Raw genomic sequence first — 24,297 nt, 5'->3', positions numbered from 1 at the left:
AAGAAGATGTGGTACATATATACAATGGAATATTACTCAGCCATAAAAAAGAACAAAATAATGCCATTTGCAGCAACACGGATGGACCTAGAGATGATCATACTAAGTAAAGTAAGTGAAGTACGTCAGACAAGGACAAATACCATATGATATCATTCATATGTGGAATCTAATTTTTAAAAATGATACAAATGAACTTATTTACAAAACAGAAACAGACTCACAGATTTCAAAAACAAACTTATGGTTACCAAAGGCAAAACATGGTGGGGGGGGGGCTGATAAATTAGGAGCTTGTGATTAACATACATACACTACTATATGTAAAATAGATAACCAACAAGGACCTACTGTATAGCACAGGGAACTCTACTCAATATTCTATAATAACCTATATGGGTAAAGAGTCTGCAAAAGAATGAATATTTGTATAACTGAATCACTTTGCTGTACACCTGAAACTAGCACAGCATTGTAAATCAACTATAGGGCAATACAATTTTTAAAAAAGATAAAGGAATGAAAGATGAGAGTAGACATCAATGAAATAGAAAACAAATACACAACAGAGAAAGTTAAAGTCAGAATTTGATTCTTTGAAAAGATTAATGAAATAGATAAACTCCTAACAAGACTGCTCAAGGAAAATAAAAGTTAATGCAAAAATGCTCACACTACTATGGGTATATATTTAAAATGCATATTTAGGGACCTATAAATATAAGTTTCAATCCACATAACTCTAAAGGAAATACAGGTTTTCTAGGCTCAGACACCAGTAGAGACCATGGCATATAAATTTAACATGTGGTTGATGTGCTTAGCTTTCACACCTCAAACTGGCATTTCAGGGCAGATCCAAAACATTAAAGTTTAGTAATGAGAATAAAGCACCCCATATAAAACAGCTGCACCCTCCACCTAGCCCCTCCCCGCCTCTCCACTCCCCACCCCCACCCCATACACACCCGTAATCCCGCGGACTGCTCTGTGTTTCTCCGTGGCTCTTATAACCACCAAGCAAGCTACATTTGTTTGTTCTCCACTTCTGCCCCTTCTCCCTCCAACTCTCCAGTAAGAAAATAAGCCCTGAGGACAGGAACTTGGTTTGTTTTGTTCTCTGCTATATCCGTGTCCAGAACATTCCCCAACACATAGCAGGCACTCAAGCAATAACTGGTGGACTGGACGAATCATTATGTCCTCCTCCTCTTTAAATAACTCTTAGGGTTCACTGTCACCGCAATGTCCACAGTTGAGAAATTAAATCTCCTGCTGTTCCAAATCGAGTACCATTCACCCACTCTAACTGAATCTTAACTCAGCCCTATTAGACTATGACATATACTAATACTATTTTTTTAACTTGTTGAAATGTAAGGGAAATAATTATAATTTAATCATACTGCCCAAGGCTACAGTGTGACACAGTTCCAGAAGCCACCATCCCCTTCGCGATTACAGATTACCAATGACAAAAAAAGTAACTAATTCAAACTAATGCCTATCGAAATGAGAACTCCAAGAAATCATCTAATAAAACATTTTTTAAAAATCTAGAAGTACCTTATAAAACTTGTGATGTACACATGCACAAAAGTTGCCATCAAATACTGACAATCAAATCTGTCCATTATCCCGCCATGTCCAGGAATGGTGTTTGCAAAATCCTTCAGGAAAAAAACAAACATATTAGTAACTTTTCAAAAAAATCACCTGCTATGAAATTCCTATCTGTAAACGTCTCCTTGACAACATGGACTTGAAGGAAAATACTTTACTATTGGATTTTCCCAGTAAATACAAACTTATTAGAACATGTCCAACAGATTAAAACTGTATCTTTGTGTGACAGGGTGAGAGAGTGTCATGGACATATATACACTACCAAATGTAAAATAGATAGCTGGTGGGAAGCAGCCGCATAGCACAGGGAGATCAGCTCGGTGCTTTGTGACCACCTAGAGGGGTGGGATAGGGAGGGTGGGAGGGAGGGAGATGCAAGAGGGAAGAGATATGGGAACATATGTATACGTATAACTGATTCACTTTGTTATAAAGCAGAAGCTAACACACCATTGTAAAACAATCATACTTCAATAAAGATGTTTAAAAAAAAAAAAAAAAAACTGTATCTTTGGAATATGTGCCCATGTTAGAATGATTACTGAATTGACCCACAGCTTTCAAATAACACTAATTAAATATTAGTTAAATCTAGCACTAACATTTTTTAGTTAATAAAACTTTTTCTAAATCAAAAATGCTATCAGCTATTACTAATCTAATCTTATAGCCTGCTCTTCTGTTTAATCAGAAACTATTTGGGGAGCTATTTTAGTGTTTTTGACAGATATACAACTGGTTCTAGCTCATGTTTATCCTAATGGTTCTTACTCTGAAATAAATATTTTACTACTGTGATAAATATTTCTTTTTTTTATGTGTTGGGGTAAAAAGGAAATCAAAATAGATAGTTCATTTGGGACATGTTTAGTCCATTAAATGGCCAAATTAAGGGAATGGTTAGTAAGCCTCTGCAGATTGACCCTGTATAGATCCATCCACACGTGTCAGGGCCCAGGAAATGGAAATGACTAATTGTCCTTCTCGTTTACTCAAGCAGTCTAAAAACCTCTAAAATGCAACCTTCATTTCAGACATGAAAAGAAACCTCACCATTCACCAAGAAACCTTGGACTGGAGACCATTAAAGATCATTCTAAACATAACATTTCTCTGTTTAAAACAATTACTGAAAAACTCTTTGGTTAATTTTTACCGACACATTTCCTTCCTTCTCTTCCCTACTAACCCAAGCACAATAGAGCCGTGGTAACTCCATCCCGCTTTGCTGTTTGCAGCCTTTACAGGCCTCTCGTCTTGCATAGCTATTGCTACGGTTCTTTGTGGATGTGTATTATCTCCCCTAGTAGGTGGTGAGCATCATGAGAACAGGGACAACATCTTGTACACTTTTGCATATTGCATTCCACCTAAGCTAGTATCTTCCCCATTGCAAGTGCTCGCTGAGTTCGCGTATTTATTTCCCTGGCCTCTGGGATCTGGCCACCACTCTCTGCAGTCTGATCGCCTACTCCCTACCATTGCCACAGTGTTCCTATTCCCCTTCCAGCGGCTAATATCCTCTACTCCTTTGCACTTGCTGGAACTCCCTTCCTTCAATTTCTCTGCAGGACTCATTCTCTTCCTTTCCTGATATCCCTGCTCAAACGCCACCTCCTCAGAGAAGCCTGCCCTGACCACCCCACCTTCAGTAGCCACTCTCTAACTCCCAATGGCACACATTCAGTCTTAACTTAGTAAAGCCATGTGAGGAGAGTTGAGATAATAGGCCAAATATATCTCACTTTACGAGAATTTAACTTAAACAAAACATAGGGCTAATTTTAAGTATCTGGTACAGGGATCAGCAAACTATGTCCCACAGACCAATTCCAGCCCACTGCCTGTTTCTCGTAAGTAAAGTTTTATTAGAACCCAGCCACACCCATTCATTGATGTATTGTCCACGGGGCTCTCACACTACAGTGGAAGACTTCAGAACTGAGTAGTTTGCAATATTGCTGCTATTAGCGTATGATTTGGCCCTTTACAGAAAGAGTTTGCTGACCCCTGGCCCAGCAGAATGGACAGTTACATATCCAAAGGCTCTCTTGCACTTCCCTTCACTTGAGACTGTGACAGGACACTAAACTTAGACAATTCATAGCTGGATTCTTGGATGAACACTTGAAGGATCAAGATTCTGTGTCTGTCCCAGCATTAAGTGACACATGCCATTTCTAGAAAAGAGGGTGACATAACACTTTAAAATGTATTAACACGCCATGACCAAAACCTAGCAAGAAAGAATATACTGTGAGGCTGACACAAATAGGGTGGAAAAGTTTTTGCCCAGGGGCTTAATGCGGGAGACCAAAAGAGAACCAAATTCCAACTATATTATATTCTCTAATTATATTCTGTAACACTGTAACAAAGAATCTAAACACACACCTTGATTTTGAAAGCTCTTTTGAATCCGCTGGCAAAGAATCCTCCAAATGGGCCAATCAAAGATGCAAATGTGGAAAGAGCAATGCTGTGTATCTGGAAAGGATACAAGCTTACTGTTTCCTAAAGAGGGGAAAAAAGGGAGAGGGGTTGGGGCTAACTACATGAAAAATGTATTCGAGCACGCCACCTAAACTCAGAGCCATTATATATTAACACTAAGTCAAAGCACATGCCATATTTTTGTTGATTTCACAAACTTTCAAGATCATAGGAAAAAATAAATGTGTAAGCTCTCTTAACCATTCTCTGCTTATTCAGCCAGCACTCCCTATTCCCTCTGTAAGCGTACTGAAAGCGCCTGGTGTGCTAAAATCTGATAGGCTACTCTTCTAATTTGTCTAGAAACTTCTACATCACTTGGGTCGTAGGCTTACCAAGAATCAGTTAATTTCTGACAATGTTTTTTACCAGTAGCACTTTGTTTTTGTAATTATATAATGTATTTTGTATTTGTATTTTATTTCACTTTAATTTTATATGACAAATGAGGGAAAAGTTGGTCTTTCTCTTAAAATTAAGTTAAATGCTGTGGAAACACCTGAAAATAAAATGCTTAAAAAGACTACCAAAATTAGCATCAGCAAGACAATTATAAAAGATCTGGGGAGGAAACCATAAAAATTGAGAAGAATTCTGCAAATTATTTTGTAAATTCTTAGTTCTTACTCCACTTTAAATAAACTGAAACTACAAATTGTAGAGAGTGCATAATGGGTGTGGTTTAAGAAAGATCACTCCAATCTTTGGACCTGTTGGCAAAGGAACGGCCTTGCCCCAATCAAAGATTAGCAGTATCAAAGAGTTTTACAGCAGATAATAGATGGCTTGGACACTGAAAAAATTCTTGGAATCAATGTATTGAGCCTTCAAGTAGAGAAATAATTTGTTGGTTAACCTTCTTCTCAAAAATTAACTTTAGTTAAAAGTTAAATATTTCAGGGAATTCCCTGGAGGTCCAGTGATTAGGACTTGGCGCTTTCATTGCCAGAGCCCAGGGTTCAATTCCTGGTCAGGGAACTAAGATCCTGCAAGCTGTGTAGCACAGCCAAATAAATAAATAAATAATAAATGTTTCAGATGCATTCATGTGTACACACACACACGCACAATTATTTGATTCCCCACTTTAACCAACCACCCACTAGTCCTGGTAGCATAGATCAGCAGGGATCTACTGGACAGCATGTCAACATCCTTCAAGGTTGCCTTTAAATGGCAGCAGTGTGCTTTTGGAAGGGAAACTGATTTTTAGAAACGGCAGCTTCCTGTACTAGTAAAAGTCCCCTAAAAATCAAGTAATTTTTGAGCTGGTGAATTTTTTTTTTTTTTTTAACGTGATGATCTATCTATCTATCTATCTATCTATCTATCTATTTATTTATTTATTTACTTATGGCTGTGTTGGGTCTTCGTTTCTGTGCGAGGGCTTTCTCTAGTTGTGGCAAGCGGGGGCCACTCTTCATCGCGGTGCGCGGGCCTCTCACTGTCGTGGCCTCTCTTGTTGCGGAGCACAGGCTCCAGACGCGCAGGCTCAGTAATTGTGGCTCACGGGCCTAGTTGCTCTGTGGCATGTGGGATCTTCCCAGACCAGGGCTCGAACCCGTGTCCCCTGCATTGGCAGGCAGACTCTCAACCACTGCGCCACCAGGGAAGCCCTGAGCTGGTGAATTTTAATTAAGTTTTAAATTGAGTCAATTTATACCAGTTACACGTGAAACTCATTATAACTCGTTTGATTTGTAGAAATCTAAGAGACATTTTAAAATGTTTTCAGGATAAATTACCACCAGTATTCAAACCATTAGGCAAGTAAGTTTCTAACAGACAACTGGTTTGTGATAGTAATATTCACTTTATATACAAAAAAGGGAAATCACAAGGGGATAGAATAGATGATTGATGCCAAGCAGTGATCTGTATTAACAGAGTTAAAAATTCTGCAGAAATCGATCTCTTGCAATAAATGAAGCTTAATCTTTGGGAGGGAGGATCCCCACCATGTTTATCTTACCCGTCTCAACAATGCCTTCAAAAAGGGAGGAAGTGAATAACTCTGAAGCTGGAAAAGTTCTGAGGGTTCACATTCTGTAACGAAGGAGTTTACATCACTTCGGTATTCCACTGGGCAGACAAAGTACTGGTATTTGGATAACACGTAAGCGGCCTAAATAACAAAGCAAGCGTTCGTAAAACATTGAATGAAAATATATGTATGTATGTATGTATGTGTGTGTGTATATATATATAAAATTTTTTAAACGTATATATGTGTCAGAAGGGCCAGAAACAGAATGCCAAATTTTCCTCGCATTCACATCCTGCCATGTATTTTCAAAGTTAAATGACCATAACCGATGGAATTAAAAGACTTTAAAAAGCCATTAGAAAACAAAAGTTTTTGGAAATCAGTATGATTATAATCTCAGTATAACCACAATAAAAAGAGGGAAGGGGAAAGTGAGAAAAAGAAGCCGATTTGAACATTTAGACAAGCATTATAGCAAGGTTTTACTTTTTTTAAGAACACGTATTTAATGTCAGCAGAAGCTAACAATTATAAAGGTATGGGAGAGTACAGGACTAAAGTTTCTTGCATAAAGGTTATATTAATTTCATCAATTAAAAAAATAAACAGTGATTCAAAATTACTAAGAAAACAGCACAGGTGAAAAACACCATTGTTCTTAACCAACCCAGACAATGTTGACTAAATTATTCTTTCCCTGGACACATCACTGCAATTTTTAAAACTAGCTGTCCTCAGCCATGGAAGAAGATACATAAAAACAAAATATCTTATTATAAATTTAAATTGCTAGACAATAGTTCATTTTCTTTCTTTTACAGACATTCACACCATTATACTGCTCAAGAATGGTTAATAGAAGTGCAAATATGACACTAGAAATGGATATAAATTGATTTTGCTTCCAACCAGTTTCCTCAAAATTACTTATTAAAAAATATATAAGCTCCCTCCTCCTTATTTTTTCATGCATTACATTCTTATAGGATAGCTCTCTATTTTCTTCCAATGATATGGCTGTTCTTGTAGTATTTCTAAATTGTCTTTAATGATACCAGATTCTTGTAGTATTATTTAACTTAATAATCCCTTCTTCGTAATGTATAATCATTGGACAGGACCAGATCCCTCTTCATTATTCTGTTCGTCAGTTATTACCTCATTGATATTCTACCAAATAAACACTGGACTAATTTTTTTAATTCTATTGCAATTTTCATTGAGAATGAACTACACTGATAAACAGGAATTATGGTGGTTTCCCATCCAGCCTGGCCCATTTCCATTTATTTGTGTATTTGCTCCCTCTCAAAGCTCCATGATGTTATTAGTCACTCTATATTCGGCTATAGAATATATTCTAGAACTGTTAGGGACAAGACTCTTAAAAAATTAAACTTCCTGACAGTAATTTTTTTTGGTATATTTATCTTATATCCAGCCATTTTTCTGTACCTTTTTTGATTTCTCACAAGACACCTTTGAATAAAAACCTAAATTCCGTAATTGTACACTAATTTTTAAAACACTAACAATATCCATTATTCAGAGCTAAAAGTAAACATCAATTATTTTTAACAAGCTTCTTCTGTAAACTGGACTCACAGCAGCAAGCACCCACCAGGCCAAGCAGCTGGCATGTGTTAAAGAGACAGAACTCTTCAATATCATTTGCATTCTCTGCTTTTATTCAACGCCACCACCCGTCCCAGCACCTGTGCACCCACAAGGCAGAACAGCTGTTAGAAACTACCAAAACACAACAGCGGGTCTCAAGCCTAGCTTTATATGAGAATCAGCTGAGGGAGTTAATTGACCTGGGAGAGGGCTGGGACATAGGTGTTGCGTCAGCTCCCCAGGTGGTTCTGATATGAGGCCAGGATGAGAGTTACTGGGCTATAGAATACAGGCATACCTCGTTTTATTGCACTCACTTTATTGTGCTTCACAGGTATTGTGTTTTTCACAAATTGAAGGTCTATGTCGACCCTGCCTCAAACAAGTCTAATGGCACCATTTTTCCAACTGCAAGACTTCAGTGGAGGAAGTAACTACAGATGTGGTAAACTAGCAAGAGAATTAGAAGTGGAGCCTGAAGAGGGGAATGAATTGCTGCAATCTCATTATAAAACGTTCACGGATGAGGAATTACTTCTTATGAATGAGTAAACAAAGTGGTTTCTTGAGATGAACTCTATTCCTGGTGAAGATGCTGTGAAGACTGTTGAAATGACAGCAAAGGATTTAGAATATTACATAAACTTAGTCAATAATTCAGCGGCAGGGTTTGAGAAGACTGACTCCAATTCTGAAAGAAGTTCTACTGAGCAGGGTAAAGTGCTATCAAACAGCCTTGCATGCTACAGAGAAATCCTTCATGAAAGAAGAGAAAATTGATGTGGCAGACCTCCTTGCTGTCTTATTTAAGAGACTGCCTCAGCCACCCCACCTTCAGCAACCACCACCCTGATCAGTCAGCAGCATCAACATCAGGGCAAGACCCCCGCCGGCAAAAAGATTATGGCTCACTGAAGGCTCAGATGATGGTTAGCATTTTTTAGCCATAAAGTATTTAAAATTAAGGTATGTACACTGTTTTTTTTTAGACTTAATCTAGTACACACTTAATAGACTACAGTATAATGTAACTGTAACTTTTATATGCACTGGGAAACCAAAATATTCACGTGACTTGCGTTATAGCAATACTCGCTTTATTGTGGTGGCCTGGAACTGAAGCTGCAATATCTCTGAGGTACGCCTGTGGATTCTGTCTAGTAGGCTTCAGTTAATACATTATTAGCATTTTCTGGTTTAATTCTTTTAGGTTCAGAATAGACTAATAAACTTGCTACCACTTTTCAAAATATAAATAAAATAAAAATCCTAGTGAAACTCACAATGAATCCAAAGATGACTGTGGAAAAGAAACCGCCAATGAATCCTTCCCAAGTCTTTTTAGGAGACAACTGAAAAAGGCCAAATAAAATTAGAGTTACTGCACTCATAAAACACACAGATACGTATGTTCAATAAATTCCCATAATACCTTGTACCTCTCTCCTTCTTTTTTTCGTATTGGAAAGGCTTTGCAACCCTTTTTCCTTCAGTCCATGATGGTGATTTATTTGTGCAAATCTCTCTAGTAGAGTCAAACACATATTAGGCCTTCAGACATCCTACATACTGTGAATATGTTTGTTTCTGTAAATAGCCTCAATTTGCTTTTTTCACTCAAAGGACTATAAACTCTATGCTGAAATAATTGTCCCATGATGTTCATGCTTATATAAACTCCCAGAATAATGTAATAAGGATGAGATATATTCATTCATTCTAAGTATACATGGTCTGTGTTGACCTACAACTGATCAAAAATAGAATGAGTATAACAAAACATGGATTCTGCAGCACCCCAGATTTTCATATATTCCCAAATGCCAAGCTTACAACAGTCCTCTTTCTAAAATGGCAAAAAGCTCCATAGCCCTAGGTACAGTATTTGCCTCACAAGTATGCACATATCCTCCCTCCTTTAGTCACTATATATGTCTTTCTCCATGAAGAAACATATTGGGCTTCTGAGAATACTGTTTGTTTCAGATTCCGGCTATTGTTTATTAGTCCATGGAGCATTCAGGGAGAGAAATCTGGAGGAAAGTCTAGAACTTGGTGAAGCAGGGGCAGGAGAAAAAGACTTAGGAGTAGACAGTGCTAACTGGCTGAGGCGCTCTGTAAGATAAGGACTCAGTACGGGGCCATGATCATCAGGAGATCACTGAAGGCCTCTGTGACATTCCTTTCAGTGGATCAATGGGAACAGAAGCCAAATAAATATCAGAGGGAAGTTTCTGAGATAGAAATGGGTGATATGCTAAACTACATGAGCTCTTGTCCTGAAGTTTATAAAGCACCAAGCCTTTCTTGACCAATCTGACAACAATTCCACCATAGAGAAGTGACTGATATACACTGTCTCTTAGGATAATTCAGTATTATTGTCATGAAGTAGGAGTTGACTCAAATTCAGAAGTACCTGCTGATTATTTTAAAGATAGCTCATTGCATTAAATTGACCCATATCATATTGATTTAGGGGTTAACTTGCTTAATTACATCTGCGTATATTATACAACTAATCCAGCCTGGTTATTCACTAGAAATTGATGTTCAAAATCAGACAGTGAGATTCTTCTACAGCCTCTGAGGGCTCCTAAGCCAACAACTTCTCAGCTGGTACTTGCTCTTGTGCTGAGATAAGCTTTAGAGACTTTAGAAATGTATATAGCTTGGTGGCCAGTATCCCCACAGCTCAGCTTAATGCTGTGTGCTGGACTCCTATGTGGGGAAGAATTTAAGGAAGGTGTTTTTGAAGGACAGGCCGTCCACGCACTCCTCTAGGAATGATAAACTATCCTTACATCACTCTGAACAAAACAGATTTTCTATCTGAACAATTGTCTCAGTCCCTCCATAAATGCCTTCATGTGATAACATCAAAATAGCCAATAAATGCATTTGTCAGAATGTTATAAAAGACTTTGCCCAATATCTGAACTGAGTGAATCCTATATGTAGCCCCAACGTGAAAAGCTTTTTTATTTTTATTTTGAAAAGAAATCAGTTCTAGAAAAAGGTCTGTTTTTCCATGAGGAGTTGGTTTCTTTCTTTCTTTCCCAAGATGGGAACTGTATAAATTACTTCATTTTCTTCTTTGCCTCCACTGACTGTAAACAGAACCAAATCTAAGGCAAAACCACAGGGTCTCCTCATGTGTACTTTCCTGTCCCTTATCTTCACTTTTCCTTATCACTTGCATCATTCATCAGTGTTTTATTGTAGGACCCCAAATTTTTTTTTTAAACAAATTTGGGTATAAAAGTCTTACAAATGGACATGAGTATGTGACGATGGTATAATACACACTCTCAAACAATCTGGTGAAGGAGGAGATAAATGAGATGGCTTGAGAGGAAAGCAGAGTCAAGGACAGGCCTGTTTAGAGGGTTGTTGGGAAGCAGAATAAAGAACTGCACGACAGCCAAGGGAAAGAAACCAGCAAAAAGATGACATGAGCCTTCATGGGAGAGGGGAAATGACCGAGGAGCCAAGAGAATATCTGATGAAGAACCCAGATGGAATCATTGGGAAATACAGATCACTGCCTCTGCACTGTGGCTGCTGAGGGCAACTAAGGAAAATCAAAGCACCTTGGAAATCAAAAATGTGCAACAGCACCAAATTGTTGGGAATTTCTCCAGTGGCTAATCTTTTAGGTTATGGTCAGGGTTTGCTTGTGGTATTTTTCCATTACCTTAATTAATGGAGTTCTTCCAAAAAAAAATCCAAAAAGGTAAGCAGTTATGTCATTGCAAATAACACTTGATATTGGAACAAGGAACCTTAAAAAAAAAAAAAGCAGAAAAAAGTCCATATGATTAAGTGGCAACTATTTCTACAGGTTATGACTCATAATGAACCAATGCAATAACCCTTTGGATTACATTGCAGCCTAGCCCAGAACACAGCATGTACTAAAAGATTAATTAATAGACACAATAAATACCAACCAAATTTGCCCATTTAGCAATTAAGCAGAGCAAAATCTATAAACATACGAGAAGAATATTGCTAATGAAAATATTAAATAATCAACTTAACTTTAAAATTAAACAATCAATTTCTATAGCTATGGGCTTTCAAATTTCAGTTTTATGAGGAATGCCAACCAAAAACTGTCACTCGCCATCTGGCTCTACAAGGATTAGGTCACTAGCCACTGCAGTCACTGACCTCCAACACACCCTGAAAGGAGTTCAGGGCGGAGATCAGGAATGCGGCACTGTGTGCTCTGGGAAGAAACTGGCAAAACAGGCCTTCAGAGACTTAGATATTTTTGGAAGATGATTTTATGAGCCCCATTTCTTACATCTTCTCATATCTAGAAAAGCACTAAAATCATTAACGGAGGCGTCTGCTCCTTGTGACCGGCAGCAACCTTCTGCCAAAATGTGTGCTTGATGGGACGTGCCCCCTTCACTAAAACCATGTATTACTGACCTCCCCTCCGACCTCTTCGCAGCAGTTCCTCAGAGCTATCTGAGACACTGTCTCCCAGGCTATAGTCCTCATTTGGCTCCAAATAAAACTTAACTCACAACGCTCACATTGTGCATTTTTTTCAGTTGACAGGAACAAGTTACAATGGTATAGAGAATTTTTTAAAAACAGCCTTTCCAAAGAGAAACGAGTCATTTGTTCAGACAGCGTATAATCTGATAAACTTACACCAAGCTCTTAATACAAACTCTTTCAGGAAAAATTATCAATTTTAATACTATCTTAGCCTGTAGTTGCATTAAACCCTACTAACTGTACAGAACGTACTAATTTCAGTAACTGCCTCCCATCAACTAAAAGTTTGTATATGGAAGACGATCTTAAAATGATTACAATTGTTTACACACACATACATATCTTGGTTAAAAAAACACAAACCTGTCAAGGGAACAAATTTATCTTGAATAAACCCATCAATTATAGAAGATTTTAATTACTGTATTTTAAAAGAATGTGGAGAAAATATAGTCAGATTTCTTAAAATCTTAAGTTTTTCTCCACTCTTATTTTTAATTTATAATAATTGTTACAATTTAAGCTAATTTTTAACTGATAAAAATGCTTTCTGAATCTGCAACCCACTGCTTATATAGCAAGTAACTCCAAATACCCGAAATCTGGACACCAACTCCTATTATAAAGGCAGAGTAGAACTTACCCAACTTTCACAAAGTTTGCCGAAAAGCAAACTTTCCCTTTTTTCTCTTTTTTTTTGCATCCCACATAAACAATACACTCTTTTTAAACGCAATTCTTTGTTTTCAAAAAAAAGTCATATTAAGGTGTAGTAACACCTGAAAATGTAATTAATTGTTTGGCGCTTTTATGAGGACTTCCTGCATTTTATTTGAAACCTGAATAAGGAAGTTTTCCAGTTGTTAACAAAGCATTTGTCTTCAGTTGTCAAACAGTAAGCAAAACTCAGTAAGCTGTTTTAATGGAATAGAGCAACAACAAATAGTACATTTTAGTAGAAATCTGTAAGACATTGTCCAATGTAAAAGAGCTTTAAAAGTGCTATGACTTAAATATAAAGCAGCAATAATACTGTCCCCTTACCATATCATGCCTTCAAACAGATTCTGGATGACAAGATGTGACTGAGTAACTGTTATCAGTAAAGTGACATGAGTCCATGCGAACTGTTAATAGCACAACAATACAACAATTAGTGAACACAACGGATCAGTGCAGCCCACAAAGCAATTTTGAAACACAAATTTCTAGCATGACTGTTGGTCACATTTCATAAGATAAGGTCATACAAAATAAATGCCGTTAGTAAATTACATTCATTTTGGTGCCTACTGAGATCTGAAAACCATGAACACATTTAACAAAGTAACCTTAATTTATACACAAATGGAATGCTAATAATACTGAGATACACTACTAAGTTTAAAAAAGACATATTAAAAAATAAACCATAATCTTGAATCATGAGATTAAAATGATAATGAGAAGTTTATGGTGTTGCTATGGCATTTAGATAGGAGCTAAAACTACTCTGGCTGCATTCTCTAGTTATTAGAAATGCTAAAAACGATTTTCCTCTGAGTTCACTATGGTACCATTTTCCCATAAAGAGTTATTTCTAACTTCAAATGATTCAAACCAGCAGGGATCAATTGCCCTTAAACTCAATCTTTTCATACTTGAAAGTTGATCTTCACAGCTCTGTGCAATGACAGTACTCCATTTCAGATTTTCAAAGGCCTCTGTGTTTCATCAATTCCATCTAGCCTGAGAGATGGCCACTTTAACTACTTTTAGCATCATTAGTATGAGCAAACTGTGAACAAAAAGCGCTAATATTCCTATGTACTAGTCTCATAATTTTTATTGGAAGTTATGACTTTTCAAAATTCTTAGGATTTTGATTTATTCAAAATAAACCTATTTTCCATTTCAGAAAAAAATACATTATATTGGTTGGTTTTTTTTTTTAATTTTCATCTGCTTAAACAATCCAATTCTCTTCTACCCTGATTGCTTCCAAATGCATAAATGATTTTTTTCCAATAGGAACCATTTATATTTTCATAGCAGATTCTATTATTTCTAATTTGTCTTGATGGTTTCTAGATTTTCACTGAGAATTTTACTCTTTCCTCTCAAGACCCACAGAAATTAGAAATGTAGGAAATACTACAATTTCCCAGCTATGGTGCTCAGCAGGATGTCTTAATGGGAAAAAGCACAGCATGAAAAATAGGAAATATACCCCAAATCCAAAACAAGCCTTACTAATACATGAATTCACAGATCTAAATACTACATTTTGAGTTTTACAGTCTTATAATTAGCTACCTTTTAAGGAAATAAGAGAAGGTCATCATGTACAATGATAAACTTCATAAAACACTGAACACTGTTCAATGATACACTGAATGAAATATCTTTGGCCACAAAGAATCATGTGACTGTATAACTAACCAAGCTGTTATAACTGTATAACAGCTGCCAAGAAAATGTAAGCTCTGTTCCCCTTATGCCCAGGCTAAGAGCAAGTAAACATAGCTACTTTCCATACAAAAAAGATGGTAGATGTTTCCAAGACTTACTAACTGTTCAGGAGACTGTGGAAACACCTCAAATTTCTACAAATTTAGGGAACCCAATACTTGAATTTAACTTTATAGCCTTTGAAAATATTCAAAGAAAAAGTTTTTAGGAAAACTTTGGAAACAGTTAAAATTTTTAAATCCTCAAAAAATTTTCAGCTTCAAATTTTATATATAATAGTAATCCAAAATTCAAATATCCCTCACATTTAGGCAACTAGCAGATTAGATTATATCCTCTCACTACAGAAAAAAATAAAGGTGAAGGTTTTTATTACATATAGTGACTACGGAATAATGGTTAATACACACCATATAAAACTGCAGACGATAATGTTTCTTCACCAAGCTCAGCACAAACATGCAGAAACCTGTTCAAGAACAAAAAACATGGCTTGTTGTATAATTTGTTACAAAGTTTAAGATTCACTGAGCTCATATAAGCCAAATTTCTATACCACATCTAGCTATACTTTAGCTACTCACTCATACGCTCTCTCTCCTGCTCTTCTATTAAGCATTTTAAGTAAAAGTTTCTCGAGGGAAATGATCCTGTATTCTCCAAAATGCCTAATATAGTCCGTGGCATAAATTCAATAAACATCTCCTGCATTAATTAAGTGAATTAGTCCCTTGCTAATGTGTGGACATGGAAAAACAGATCCTGAATTTCAGTTCACTAAAATTTATTTGCTAGTCAATCCATCAAATGTCTGTGTAGAATGTTTCAATCTCTATATAATATAAAAATTAATAATAATTATTATGGCAGCTGACATCTACTGAACACTTACTGTGTTCCAGGCTCTTGTCTAAGCATTTGATAAGCATTAACTCATTTAACCCTTCCAACCTTCCTATGATGTAGGTACCTATTATCATCTCCAATTTACAGATGAAGAAAAATACACAAAGGACTTTATTAATTTACTGGGGATCATGGGGCTAGAAAAGAGTTAAACCCTTAGACCCTAATGACTCTCAAGAGTCTCGTGGTTCCATAAACTATCATCAGCAAGATTCAGGTTAAGAGTGATTTGAAATTTCTCAGACCCATGTTATAATAATTACAGTAAAACATAATACTCTTAATAATTTCATGATGTACAAACAGTATTTGTGTTTCTGTTTATATCCTACAAATTTATTACCATAAAATTTTACTAAATAAAAATTCTACCTAATGAAGTGAAATCTAATAATTATATACTAAATACTGGGAGGCAATATGAAGCACTTTTTGCCTAATATATCAGTAAAGTTCTAAAGATAATTATTTTTTTACAGAAGTAGATACTGGAAATGCATAAGCCAAGTTTAATTTCTGCTAAACAGCTACCCATGCATTCTGTTCTGCAGTATCTTTAGAGAGTTCTTTAAGATAGAAAACGAGCTGTCACCTAATCTATCCCATATGAAATAAGTACTAGACTTTGTATATCTAAGTTATACTGACCAAGGCAATTCTACCCACTAGAGTAAGCAAGGTTGATACTACTCCTACCAGAGCAAAGAATCAAACAGCAGCTGCTGGCAGCTATTTTTTGATGATCGATTTGTAATGTCAGTGTAAAGGATGATGATAAAGGAAGAGAATGCACACTGGCTCCCAGATCCTACCTCACCTCCTATTTGTCACCTATAGAATCTAACTGACTGAACTGCAAAAGAAATATGGAAACATTCTCTGAGTAGAGGCAAACTGACAGCCATATGCCACTTTCTTGAGAAAAAGAAAGGAAGCAAGGTGGGGCAGGGGGAGATTAAAACATGGAATTCATGGCACTGAAATCACCAGTAGCATAAAAGACCTCTTTAAAAATCATTGCTTTTAAATTTCTCTTCAATAGCAGGTAGATTTATTTTTTGGCTTAAGGAATAATGAAATTTCTATGCTGCTTTATGCCATTGGTCCATGGTTAAAGGTGAATGTAGATTGGACTTGGTTCAGAGGCTAATGGGGTAAAAGCAAAGCAGAGGCAAGACAGATGCCTCTGGAACCTCCCCTTCTGTCCAAACGGACCTCTCTGGCTCTCCCAGCACAGCCTCGGGAACCTCGCAACATCATTAACTATGAATTACCTCTTCACAAATACTAGTACAACACGTTTGGTTTGTCTCTTTCTTGAAATTATATAATACCATTCACCCTTAAGCATTTCTTCAAATAAAATTACCAGCAGGCTTATTCAATACTTTCCTAATGATGATTTTTATCCAGGACAGTCTTGGCAACTCACTTTTACCTGATCCAATTTCACTGTTAAATCAACCAGTAGCAATGCAGCTGTTTAGGGTGCTCTAATAAAGGATATAATTATCTGACTCCTAGATACATTAAAATAATACAGTTCTCTGAATGTGGAAGAGGAGGATGTAAAGTGTTTTCCTAGCATATCTAAGGTTAAATATTATTTTCAAAGAAAAAGAATCCAAAAAAGAAACATAAGTTTACTTTTTCATTCACAACCATCTAGCTATGTGTATATTTTATGTTTAACCGTGTAAAAATACATACATGCTATATTTCAATAAATCTATGGAAAGGATAACTTTATACATTTAGATCCATAGTTTTACTTTTTCCCCAATTAACAAAGAACATTTGTACGGTTATATTTCCAATTAAAATCATAGGATTTGTTACAGTATTGTAAACAAAAGTATTCATTGAAAAAGTTTCCTAACATACAGTTCTTGATATATAATTATGTTTAGTTACACTTACTGATCACCATTTATATAAACAGCACTGTGCTGTCTATGCAAAGATGTGTATATCCTGTTGCCCAGTATCAAGGAGTTCCCAGGTGGTTAGGGAGAGCCAGTTACCCAATAGATTACAGACAATTATATTCAAAAAGAACAAAAAAGAATGAGATTTCTAAAGCAGTCAGGAGAAGTGAAGGGAAAAAAAAGACATTAAAAAGTCCAAAATATGGGATAGAGGAAATTTCCGAAAAAATGGACAATCAAAAAATATTCATGGAGCACTTTAGATGCACCAGACACAAGATACAAAAAAATGGATAAGACAGTCATTCCATTCAAGGAGTTCATAATCTAGTTGAAGAGACAGGAAAATATAAAGAAATAATCAAGTTATTTTTAAAATTTCTTATTGGTGATTAACCAATTCAGTAAACACATGCAGTCCTTAACTCAAAAAACAAACTAAGATGGACCCAGGATTAAATACTGGAGCTTACTGACTCATCCTTTACTCTTTCACATGGCTGTATTTTTCATTACACTCCCCTAAGTAATCAAACTCCAAAACATTTCAAACATCATGTTCAACAAATTCAGAAGCACACTGCATTATGTGTGCCCATATTCAGCCACTAGACTACAACTGAGTTGTTTTAAAAAAGTTTGAACATGCACTGTAGAAATTCACACAAACCAACCATTATATTAGCTAAGATAGAGAAAAGTTTTCTCTTAATCTGCATGGTGAGTTTAAGGTATAGAACAAGACTGATATGTGTATAGATTCTAATCATCTTAATTTAAAAACTGTAAGTGGTATTGAAGATACAGTCCTTTATGAACAGTTGTTTGTGATATCTTTCAAAGATTTCATCAACATCCTTTGAGATAAAAGATATTCAGGATATTTGGGAAAAAATTCTTAATCATGCATTAATTTTAGCTATAATTTAATCTTATATGCCCATTGATTTTTCTTGAATTCAAAGTATTATATTCAAGTCATAACTTACCCTTAAGGGTTTTTAAAAAGAAGTCAAAGCAGTTAGCCATGCACAAATACAAGCAAAAACAAAACAAAACAAAAAAAACAAACCACTAAACTTAATACGTCTTTAATATGCCTATCACTGGTTGGATAAAGAGATCTTAAGGTGATGATATTAAGGGTCCAACATCTTAAGCTTATTCACCCGTCATTACTAGACATGTAATCACATAGTTGCTCTGGTTTCTAAAGAGCCCCAAATCCAAGGCACCAAGATCTTTTTAAAATATATCCAGACTCTAGAGAAAATGTTGTTCCTATAATTTTCTTTTTGCTATCACTCAAATTCATTTTACAACAAAATTATCTAAGTGTCAGAATGACTTCTAGGTCCTAGTCAGTGAGTCATCTGGTATAATATTAAACAAACAAAAATGTGGTGGGCCTTGGTGAGTGGGTCAGACCTGGATATACATACATTTTATTTTAATAAAATTCAACGTCAATGAAAGAGCTTGTGTTGTCTCTGCTTTTTAAATCTGCTAAGACCTATAAAAGTCATTTGACCACTGCAGAACTAAAATTTGGACAGGACCCTTGGAATGCTGTTTAACAAGAAGAATTCCAGAGATTTTTATCAGCATAATTTGAGAGAAAGGTACAAATATCTCAACAGAGCACACTTTCTATTTCCTCACTCCTGTTTTAAAGTCTACCTTCATTTGCTAGACTAAGCTCATGAATGTTGCTAATCACTTCAAGAATCACCAGTAAGGCCTCAAGACCCAGCAACCAAAACACTGATGCTGAAAAAAAATCTCTCTAAAAAGCACTGTGCGTGGATGTGCATGTTCTCAGCCTCTTGATCATTCATCTAGTAAATGTGTGTTGGGAACCTAAATGCCAGACCCTGTGCTAGGCACTGGAAATTAAAAACACAAGAGAAACACAAAGTGAGTGCTTATGGTCGTTTAACAGGACCATATCTAGGACACATGTAAAATGATAACAGATATAGAATACTATGAATAATTTATATTGGAAGTTTCATCTCTTATCCCAGTAGCTCCTAGCTTACTACAAAGTTGTGTTTTACAGAAACAGACTCACAGACATAAAAAACAAACTTACAGTTACCAAAGGGGAAAAGGGGTGAGGAAGGGATAAATTAGGATTTGGGGGTTAGCAGATGCAATCTATAAAATATATATAAAATAATAAACAACAAGGGCCAACTGTATAACACAGGGAACTATATTCAATACCCTGTAACAAACCAAAATGGAAAAGAACATGAAAAAGAATTTATATATGAATCACTTTGATGTACACCAGAAACTAACACAACATTGTAAATCAACTATACTTCAAAAAAAAAAAAAAAAAAGTTGTGCTTTAAAAATACTTTTGTAAGACTGTAATAATGTCAATATCCTGGTGGGATCTTACACTGTAATTTTTCAAAATATTACCATTGGTGGAAACTAGGCAAAGTGCATAAGGGATTCTCTATTATTTCTTAAAACTACATGGAAATACATAATTATCTCAACAAAAAGTACATTTCAAGCCAATAATTTGGGATACAAAAGCAATTTTTCATAGACTATCATAAATAGCAGTTGGTTTCTAAGATCAGCCCACAGTATTTTAATTTTTCTTTTTTAAATTTTTTGGCCGTGCCACGCAGCATGTGGGATCTTACTTCCCCAACCAGGGATTGAACACCCACTCCCTGCAGTGGGAGCTCGGAGTCTTAACCACTGGACCGCCAGGGAAGTCCCATAATTTTTTAAAATTTATAACCCTCTTAGTATTAAATATAAACCTCAGGCCAGGCCTACATTATATTTAGTATGAATTAGAGCAACAGGTTCCTATCTTGTCACTCTATTAACGTTACCCAACTCATCCTTCATTTAATTACAAATCTGGTTATATCATCCCTTAGCTTAAAATCCTCCAGTGGTTTTCCTGGGATAAAGCCCAAACTCTTCCCACAATACACAAAGCTTCTCAAGATGGGGCTCCTGCCTACCTCTGCAACCTTCACTGCCTCTCACTGGTCCCGAACATGCCACCCTCTCTCGTTCTCAAGACTGTACAGCTGTTCCCTCCTCCTGGAATGCCCTTTCCTACTGTCCACCTGGCAGACACCTGATTGTTCTTTGCTTCTCACGACACCTGTCATCTCTTCTTCAAGGTGTTCTATGGCCTTCCCACCCCAGCAAAGCAAGGCCCTCCTTCCCCTTCTTTACGCTCTTAGAGGTCCTTGTTCACATTCCAGCAATGAACTAGGGGACATGTGTCTCAGCAGTTGCAAGACCCTGGAAGGCACGCTACCGGCCTATTTCCCTTTGTATCCTCAACACCATGTACAGTACTGGCACTTGGAAAGCACTCAAATGTTTGTTGAAAGAACAACACTGATGACTTTCAATAAGCTTCCATGATTCTATAAAAGAGCAAGTGGTAAGCTATGTCCATGGTGGAAATCAGAAAAAAGAAGAAATACTGATTTTGTTTTATAAAGTAGAGTCAGAAATTTTAGGGAATGAAGAAACAATGACTGAAAAGGGTTGGTTGGGAGGCTATCATGTATACAATGTTATAAAAAGAAAGAAAATAAATTACATTGTCTTTACCCTCTCAATTAAGAAGTTATTTTCAAGTATAAGTTAGAGCAAATGCAAAGCAAGGAAATAGTAGTTGCCTTATTTTCTGACATGCTACCCATCAGATTTTGCTGTACGCACATCAACACAGATGTAACTGCAGATACGGAAAATGTGAGATAAGTTTAAATGTGCCAATATAAAACCACAAATAAGCTATATTAAGTGGGGAAAAAACAGGTACAGGATGGTCTGCTCTCATTTGTGTACAAAAATGAGGGAAGGAGGATATAAACATATAAGCTTGAATACTCAAATAATGTCTGAATAGTGGTAGGAAGCCCCTGGAAAGAGTAAGTAAGGCTCTGAGCGGGGAGGGAGATATCACGGAATACTCCATTTCAGCCCAAATTTTTACTGTGGGAACGTATTACGTTTTCATTTTTAAAAACTAGTTTTAAAAAACCATCCTAGGTAAGGACTCTTGAGATGCTTGGCTTTTGGCGCCCTCCCTATTCAGAACTCAGGCGTGGTGCTGAGAGAGCCAAGCCCCATGGAAAGCCCACACTCGGGTGCCCGGGTCACCAGCCAGCACTAACCGTGCCAGTAAGAGTGAGCCACCTTGGACGTCTAGCCCACTTAGGACACACATGACCAGCACGACCGCCATCTGACTGCAACTGGAGGGGAGGCCCTAAGTTAGAACCACCCAGTGAAGCCCAGTCAATCCACAGGACCAGGAGAAAAAAATTAGTTGTTGTTTTAAGCCAAGGGAAAAATAAAATACTAATCAAGGATTTCCGTTTTTAAATGGCCAATTGTTCATGTATTACATTTCTTTCTCTTCCGTCCTGGTAGCCCACTAAATCATGTTAAAAGAAATTAAGGCAAAAACCTACAGAGCAAAGAGAATTGAAGAAATGTCAAGGAAAAAAGAAGAAAAATGGCTACAAAATTTGGAAGCTGGAAAACCGACTGGATGACTTTCAGCAGATCTGAGAAATCAGGGACAAGTAGAAGTATTTTCTAGAGAAAACTGAACAGGAAAGACTCACTGGAAGGCAAGGTTAAGGCTTGGGCTTCTAAACTAGAGGACTAAGTACAAGTCTACTACTAGTAAGTGGAACCCTAGCCAAAGCAGTCAATTGTGAGAACAGAACAAAGATATTATTAGATATGTACGAACATAAAACATTTACCTTCTAAGCACATTTCATAGGAAACTATTAGAGGCTATGCTGCAGCAGAATGAGGGTGTTATCCTAGAAATTGGAAGACACAGGAAAAGCCAAATTATGAGGGGACAGCTGACAGCAGGCCTACAAGCAGCCAGTCCAAACAGGAACGGGAGCCCAGACGTCCCTGGGATAAAGGTCACCAGGAAAAACAGGAACTAATCAACTCTCTGATTTCTGTGAACATCTGAAAAAATGACCAACAGACATGGGACAGACTCAAAAGGAAAATTAAGGATTCCTACACAGAAATTTATGAAGGTGGAAAAGAAAAGGTAAAGAGCAGCTATTAAGGGCAGGAAAAGCAAAAAGTTGTAAAAGAATGGAAATGTAATCAAAGATACTATTTGGCTCTATAGGAAGTGATACTTTAGGTACCTATTTAATAATATAAATAATGACAATAAAAAACTGAGTATGGAGAAGAGAGAGAGGTTATTACAGGAAGTCAATAGATAATGCCTAAATAAAGAAATAGGCATATTACTTAGAAAAATGAAAACAATCTGCAAGTGTTGGGGTGCAGGGTTATTGTTTACATTAACAATAACATTATCAGATTCTTTTGACATTATCAGATTTTTAAACTAATGGACATATGTTAATGATTTATATTTTAATTAATCACAATTTTACTATTAAGTAATTATAAGAATAATTATATACGAAATAAAGTTATTGTTATTACAGACACTTTTCTTGCTAATAAGAAGTCTTGCCAGTAAAAATATAGACTAAGAAGGTACAGTATGCTTCTCTCCTGTAATAGTAAGGAATCCATCCAGAATTTACCTTACATTTAACAAAATGAATCAAACGTGTTTGTTTGATAAGAGAAATTATGCAAAGTTTCTTTCTACCATGAAAAAAAATGTCACAGATGAGGTTTAATGAACATAAAATCAGAGTCAAGCATATTATTCTCCAAAATTTTAGCTGTTAGCAGTCATAATTAATCTCTCTATAATCACGATTCTTCTAAACAGATTAGAATTTAAAATGAAATAACTACCTTAGAATGAATAACTTCTTTTGCCCTTGAAAGAACAAAAATACTTTTCAATATCTATTTCCAAGAATGAAGATATCTACATTCAATATCTATTTCCAAGAATGTATTTTAGACATATCATTTATAATTTTAAAAAATTAAGTAATGGACTGAGAAAACTGGACTTAACAAAAAACCTGAATGTAAAACAGGCAATTTCTTTGGGAAATGTAGGTTCCCCTGCCCCAAAAATGATTCTCTGAAAATTACCATTATCATTTCAGATTGTATTTCATTCTCTGGCTTCCTAGAATCAGAAATAAAATAGAGACCAAGATCTGCCGGGGTGTTTATTAAAATTGAACACCATGAAAAAGATCATAATTACTGAATATAAATGACATACTTTTAAAGGACTGGACATTCTTCCCCACATACTCTGTATATTTTTTTGTTTAATGAGAAATGGAAGTCATCCATAGTGTATTCAGTTTCCAAAATTGTATTAACTGGAGAAGAATTTATTTATGAGAAACTCCTAACAGCTAAAACAGTAACTATTAAAAGCTAAAGTGAAAACTCACATATAAATTTCATTTCCTCCTTTAAAAGTGGAAATAATGATAGTGATAAATACTTAAATAGTACCAGGTACTGTTCTAAGTGCTTGACAAAGAAACTGAGGCACAGGTAAATTAATTAAATTTCCCAAAGTTTATTCAGCTAGTAAGTGGTGGAACCAGGATTCATACAAGCAATCTGATTTTTAAACAGTACATAGCTAAATCAATTTCTTAGAAATTTCTTTTATGATTGGTAAATTTTAATGGAAAACAAATCTATTAATTCTAATGTTATCCTAAGTATCTGATTCTTAATCTAAATCATAAAAACATGTGGCATAGCCTACTATAAACAAATATGTATATTTTATATTTATATATATATATATATATATAAATGAAT

The 24,297-nt window shown here is 36.0% G+C and overlaps 1 protein-coding gene across 1 annotated transcript in view; it reads right to left on the bottom strand.

Annotated features, from left to right (window-relative positions):
- Nucleotides 1-24,297, bottom strand: part of CDS1 (CDP-diacylglycerol synthase 1) — a 70,200-nt gene that overhangs the window by 6,233 nt on the left and 39,670 nt on the right. The window contains exons 6-12 of the mRNA XM_061191549.1: nucleotides 15,103-15,161; nucleotides 13,286-13,368; nucleotides 11,421-11,508; nucleotides 9,007-9,075; nucleotides 6,092-6,244; nucleotides 4,021-4,140; nucleotides 1,567-1,670 (exon numbers count right to left, since the gene is read on the bottom strand). Coding sequence (XP_061047532.1) covers nucleotides 1,567-1,670; nucleotides 4,021-4,140; nucleotides 6,092-6,244; nucleotides 9,007-9,075; nucleotides 11,421-11,508; nucleotides 13,286-13,368; nucleotides 15,103-15,161 — 676 coding nt within the window. The remainder of the gene's footprint in view (nucleotides 1-1,566; nucleotides 1,671-4,020; nucleotides 4,141-6,091; nucleotides 6,245-9,006; nucleotides 9,076-11,420; nucleotides 11,509-13,285; nucleotides 13,369-15,102; nucleotides 15,162-24,297) is intronic.

Source organism: Eubalaena glacialis, chromosome 5 (assembly GCF_028564815.1).
Source record: "Eubalaena glacialis isolate mEubGla1 chromosome 5, mEubGla1.1.hap2.+ XY, whole genome shotgun sequence".
In the NCBI taxonomy this organism is placed as follows: Eukaryota; Metazoa; Chordata; class Mammalia; order Artiodactyla; family Balaenidae; genus Eubalaena; species Eubalaena glacialis.
The sequence above is the reverse complement of the archived record's forward strand: the minus strand, read 5'-3'. Positions and strand labels throughout refer to the sequence as shown.